This window comes from Austrofundulus limnaeus, unplaced genomic scaffold, assembly GCF_001266775.1.
Source record: "Austrofundulus limnaeus strain Quisiro unplaced genomic scaffold, Austrofundulus_limnaeus-1.0 Scaffold912, whole genome shotgun sequence".
Classification (NCBI taxonomy): Eukaryota; Metazoa; Chordata; class Actinopteri; order Cyprinodontiformes; family Rivulidae; genus Austrofundulus; species Austrofundulus limnaeus.
Genome location: NW_013953314.1, coordinates 47,665 through 53,976, shown reverse-complemented (window position 1 = coordinate 53,976; position 6,312 = coordinate 47,665). Strand labels below are relative to the sequence as shown.

At 41.2% G+C, this 6,312-nt stretch overlaps 1 protein-coding gene across 2 annotated transcripts in view; it reads right to left on the bottom strand.

Annotated features, from left to right (window-relative positions):
- LOC106533242 (kinesin-like protein KIF26A) overlaps window positions 1-6,312 on the bottom strand; it is a gene marked incomplete at its 5' end in the record, with an annotated part of 62,825 nt that overhangs the window by 16,745 nt on the left and 39,768 nt on the right. For both annotated transcript variants that reach the window (XM_014029481.1, XM_014029482.1), the window contains 3 exon segments: window positions 474-657; window positions 2,897-3,150; window positions 3,230-3,323. In XM_014029481.1, the coding sequence (XP_013884935.1) occupies window positions 474-657; window positions 2,897-3,150; window positions 3,230-3,323 (532 nt within the window).

Below are 6,312 nucleotides of genomic sequence, written 5' to 3'. Positions count from 1 at the left end.
CATTTGTATCTCTTAAATTATATTTAATTATTTTTTAGATTTTTCTCACAAGTCTTTTCATTTCCATGTGTTGCTTTTACATTTCTCTGCCTCCTGTTTTTACTCACCTTATGCATTTCTGCCTCATTATGTAAATAATGTGGGAGGAGCTTCTCGGGTAAGCTCCTCTCCTATTGGTCAACAGACAGGAAGGAGCAGGATCCGTGTGCAGATCTACTGTGCTGCTGCTGCCTCAGTTTAGCTAACAGTTTATTGTTTGGTTTAAAACAAAGACACAGGTAAAACATGAGGTAAAGTTCTCCTTTTTTAATTTAATTGGTGCATAAGTGTATTTATTTATTTACTGGTCTATTTATTTATTTCTGCTATTATGTCCTATCATACTTTCACGGTCAGAAATAGACAAAAAAAAACATAATAAAAGCTGGGATAAATTTCTTATTACAATAGTCTCTGAACCCTGAGACACCAACTTGTTGCCTTGCTGCTCTTGTCCGGCCTCTCCTGGTACAGGTGCAGCGTGAACAGGAAGTGCGAGTTCCGTCGGGCTTCCTGGTCGTTGGGCCTTCGGTTGCTCCGTCTCTCTACCAGAGCGGCATCCAGGAAGAACGCTGCCCGCTCAGCGCAGGTGACCCGGAGCTCCGTCTGGTTCTGGAGCTGATGAGAAGAGAAAGAAACTGAACTTTAATGGATCAGAAATCAGCTCCTGTGATGCTCCCTTCTTCTTTTGTCTACATTTGTTCACATTTCAGTAAAACCCTAAAAAAAAGGGAGAAAATTAGAGGCAGTTCTGATTTGGACAAATATTTGCACACTTTCAAAAGAACTGCTGACTTTATTTGAATTTAGGTTAAAATGATGCATCACATCTGTAACACAGGACCAAAACTGTCTGCTTCTTCCCTCCTTCCTCTGCCTCGCAGAGGTAAACCGGAGAGAGATGAAAGGTAAAAGACAGAATGGGGTTTGATAAAATAAGGACGAGAAAAGTTGGGTGACAGAAGAAGGAAAATTAAAGTGAGAGGAGATAAAAAGTGGCAGACTGGAGGAGCCCGGGGAGATAAAACAGACTGAATACGAACAAGAAGAAGATCAAGACTAATTGGACAGCTGGAGAAAGTGATGAAATCCCAGGAGGTGAAGAGGAGGTCACAGAGAGGAAGAGGTGAAGGGAAGGAAACGAGGAGAGGACGTTTAAAAGGAGAGTCTGCAGAAAACATTGTCATCGTGACAGTTCCTGAAACTTTCATCATTAGGAAACTTTCCAGGAAAACAAACAAAACAAAAAAAGAAATCAGGTTGCCTTTTTTCACCATATTTTACTTCTGTAGCAGAAGCAGTTTGAGAACCAGTTTCTCTGTATTTGATGAAAATCGTTGCTCCTCGGTTCAGCAGAAAAGGCGGGAATCACCACGGCGACTCAGCAGATTGAGTGGATTATTCACAGGGTGTTATCACGGCCACAATTTTGTCCTGACAAGAAGTTTCAGGTCGAGGAGAAATTAATGAAGGTTTTACCTCAAATAAAGCTCTCAGTTGCCCTTCAAAATAAAAGTCTGGCTCTGTTGTACAGTACCTACAGAAAAAGTTCAGACATTACTGTTGGGTTTCAGCAGATTGATGCAGTTTTAAGGAGTTTGAAGTTTCTGTTGTTGATTCTACTACTTGTGTTTTCGTGTTAGGCAGTGGTGGGCACCAGCCCACTAAAGCGCAAATCCGCTAATTGCAGACCTAAAATCTTCGCTTGCGCTTTAGTGGTCTTACTAATTTTTATAATTCATAAGCGGATTTGTGCTTTCTAAAATTATAATGCAGTACCGTTAATAACTAATTATCTACCAGTCATCTTTATCTTGAACAGCAGAAGGTATGTCTGTCAATGAATCACAACACATGTGATCTATCCAACAGCACCCCTCCCAGATAAACACACTTATTGTGAAGGTATACATCCTTCCTGACTGTTTATTTCGGTCACGGTTCTGATTTCCCAAAATGCTTTGTATCTGCTTACGTAGCAGGAAGGCAATAGCAAAAACAGTTATCATTTGTAATCCACACTAAAATTTTGTATGTATTGATTTTTCTTACTTTACAATCGGAGCTCCTTTTATAAAAAAATTAATAAAGTTTAAACGCTGGAGCTCAATACTTGACCTAATTGGTCGAAGCAATCGGCCAACGGGGTTAGAAATGATTTAAAGATGTTATGCTGATGAAGACTGACATCTAGTGGTCAACTGGAGAAACTACATGGAAAACTTTAAAATCCAAGCTCTTATTTTGAAGTGAAGATAGTTTCCTGTACCTCGTGCTTTCATTTCCCGTCACAAATCAAATCCGTCAAGTACCCAGAATGCATCGCTTCAGTTTTCCAATAAACAGTTTTAAAATTACTTTATTGATGCTTCTTTAATGAAAAATATACAACAAACAAAAGTAAAAGACAAAGAAGCAACTGAACTAGCAATCCTCAACAACATTTTTAATTTTTACTGGAGCTACCAGGAGCCAAAGGTCTGTTTCAGGAAATCACATCCCCAGCAATCAGCTGTTGTAGGATTAAGTTGTAAAAGAGTTCATACACCACTAGTTGGCAGTGTTGTGCATATATTGTACATGAATTATTGCCAGCTAGTAAGTGTCAAATTGAAGTTACGCTTTAAAATTAGTTTCCGCTAGTTTTTCTATGGCATAAGCGCTTTTGAAGTTGCGGACCTAAATATTTTCATAAGCGCTTTAGAAATTGCGGAGCTAATTTTTTGGTTTAGCGCTGCCCTCCCCTGGTGCTAGGCAATAATCTGAAAAAAGTAAATTTCCAAAAAAGAGACCAAATCTGTCAGTTTCTTTCTCTTTAGTGATGAAATCAGACATTAAGAGGAATTTTTTTGTTTACCTGAGATCCACAAAGAGGGTCTTCCTGCAGCGAGACCTCCTGGTGGGCTCCAGCTGAGGAGGAGAGTTCGGCCAGGAGGTCGATGAGCATCTCCTCACGGCCGGAGATCTCCACCGCCGACACCCTGACGGAGAAACGAGCCCCAGACTTCTCCCTGCGCTCCTCGATCAACTTAAAGAGCCAGGAGATGGCCGTCGGTGCCACGCCCAGACTCTGTGTGGAGCACTCCCGACCAATCATGGTGTATGTCTTCCCTGGAGGGGGCGGAGCCAACAGGAATGACGTTAAATATTTTAAGTCCCATGTTCATGTGTGACGGAGATGAATGGTTACCCAGGTTGGCGTGTCCGAAGCAGAAGATGCAGCCGTCGGCGCCGTTCACCACCGACTGGATGACCTCTGACACCGCCCCCGAACACACCTCAGCCTATCAGGACAGAGATGCTCTTTAAACCCACCAGTCATGTTAGAGAAATCCCCTTCATCGGAAAGAATGTACTTAAATTGTTTTATGAAAGAAAAAAGTCAGGAAAGAAAGATCAAAAACTTTTAACACAAGCTGAAATCAACAAAACAGGAGCTAGAATCGAATTTTTGCTAAACTGTAGCAAAAAAGTAGCCTGGCCCTTGCCTTCCTACGCAATTCCGCTCAATTCTAGTTTCTTCTCTGCTCTGTATGGAATTTCTCCCTTAGACAAGGATTTCTTCAGGAGAATTTTTACCTGGGCCAATCAGTAAACAGAAGAAGGAGTTTAGAACAGTGTCGATGTTCAGCGCAGTGTCGGCTTGTAGTTTAGCAATGGCAGCAGAGGTGAATGAAGCCAGGCTGTGTTGACAAGGCTTTGAAATTAAATTAAATTTGTCTGACAAAGCCTGCAGAACTTATTTACAGTCGTCTCGTTCGGCTCAACGGTTCTTTACAGTGCACGCAATTTCCTGTTAGCTTCTTAGCTTAGCCTCCTTCACAGTGAAGCTGGCGCACATGTGTCGCAGTCAACCGTTAGCCATTGTGTAAATCAGATCAAATTGTTTTAAACTTCAAGAGCCCATGCTTCCAGGAAACAATTGCTTCTCAATAGACGAGAGTCCAGACCCTCTGTACGAAGCAAAGTGTAGAACAAAGGGTTGGTTTTTATCAAGCTAGCAAAAAAGATGATTTGTCCTCAGCTAGCATCTAAATATAAACAGGTGAAGAAAAACTGAGAAGGTAAATTTGTGTGAAAATCCCTCATGACGTCAGCTTCAGTTGCTGAGAACATTTTGTGTTTGAGTTGTTTTAGATACAGGATATTTGCCATTGAGCACTTCCTGCTCCGGGCTGCATGGTGGAGCAGTGGGTTGTGTTACGTCACAACAAAAAGGTCCTCCTCTGAATTTACGTGTTCACTCTGTGTATTTAGTGGTTTTCTCTCTGTACTGGGTTTTTCTCCCACAAACCAAAAGACATGCACGTTGGTCTGCTGCAGGTAAGATACTGACTGCTGTTAGCTATTCGACATGACCACATCACTTCTTTTTTGTCTTGTTGGTGTCACCGTTACATGATTACACTAACAGAACCTGATGAGATGGTCATGCCTGATCATTACATTATCTCCTGCTGCTTTGACTCTGTCTGTCTGTGAGTGTGTGTGTGTGTGTGCGCGTGTTTGTGAGTGTGTGTGTGTGTGTGTGTGTGTGTGTGTGTGCGCGCGTGTTTGTGAGTGTGTGTGTGTGTGTGTGCGTGCGCAGAATGAAGACAGGTTCTGACTGGATGTGAGCTGCAGAGCTGAGATGTTGTTGCGCATCGACTCAAAGATGTTGTGATGAATGTGTCGTCCTCAGCGCTGCTTCAATCACACGTTCTCTGACAGATAACTCCATCATCATCCTCCTCCTCCTCCTCCTCGGCTGCAGAGGTGATGAAGAGTTCAGACTGCGTGCCTCGAATTAATGATCAGGTTCACCTGCTGCTCCGTCAGGAGGTTCTGACTCTGCTGCAGACTCTGAGCCCTGCAGGAGGTCAAACTGAAGCTTTGATTTGAGACACCTTAAAGAGCTGAACGCTGACTCAGCAATCTCACTTTTTAGTGTTTTTGTTTTAGATGTTATTTAACAAAATGTTCGACTCATTTGGAAGATTTGTGCTGGAATTCATGTTTTTATATACTTTTCTGAATATTTAACTTTATTGACACAGAAAAAAATGAAATCTCTTTGTTTTCTGTCAAATTTCCTTTTTATATTCTTTAAACTTTAGCTTTTTCCATGTTTAGCCTTTAGCTGCAGTTCTATTTCTAACCTTTTGCAACTTTGAGCTTTTAGCTATTGTTCAGATGCTTCTGTCTTTTGGTTGCTGTTCAACTATTTTTAGCTTTTAGCCAGTGTATTTTTCATTTTTTGCCAATTCATTACTTATTTAGATTTTAGCTGTCATTCAGCATTAGCTATAGCTTTAACTTTAACTAGCCTTTTACATTAATTTTTGTCTATTTGTTTTTACCTTTAGCTAATGTTCTTCTTCTTTCGGCTTTAGCCTTTTGATACTCTTAACTAGGCTTTTGCTGCATTTAGCTTTTAGCTAGTGTTTTGCCTTTTTTGTCAATCATTTTGCTACTTTTGACCTTTTAGCGATTATTCAGCTACTTTTAGCTTTTTGTTATGTTTAGCTTCTGGTTATGGTATGTTCACACCGAACGCGTTTTGAGCTGCAGGAGCAGCCAGTTTATAAGCAATGTCTGTGGTGGACGCGCCTCCAGGGGTCTCGCGGTGCATCAGGTCCATTTAGCGCGGCGCGGAAGGAAGCAGAAGGTAGCGGTAGAACGTTTTCCGTGCATGCGGTGCGTCCAAAGCAGCGAACACTCAAGTGAAATCTGAACTTTTGCTGCTCGACGTGCGGCGTCAACCATTCGGAGACTCATTTTTCCACGTGACAGTTTCCTGAATGTTGCCCACTAACCTGAAACAGACAGACAGGAGCTTTTTAGCTGAAATCAACTGTTTGTAGTTGATTGATGTTCTGGCTGGAGATACAGCAGGTAAAATAAGTATTGAACACGTCACCATTTTTCTCAGTAAATATATTACTAGAGGTGCTAATGACATGAAATTTTCACCAGATGTTGGTAACAACCCAACCATAAATGTCCAGAAATGAAGTTATTTGTAATAATGTGGAATGGCACAGGGAAAAAGTATTGAACACGTCACCATTTTTCTCAGTAAATATATAACTAGAGGTGCTAATGACATGAAATTTTCACCAGATGTTGGTAACAACCCAACCATAAATGTCCAGAAATGAAGTTATTTGTAATACTGTGGAATGGCACAGGGAAAAAGTATTGAACACGCTTACTGAAATTTATCTAATTATTTTTTGTACAAAAGCCTTTGTTGTCAGTGACAGCTTCAAGACGCCTCCTGTATGGAGAAAC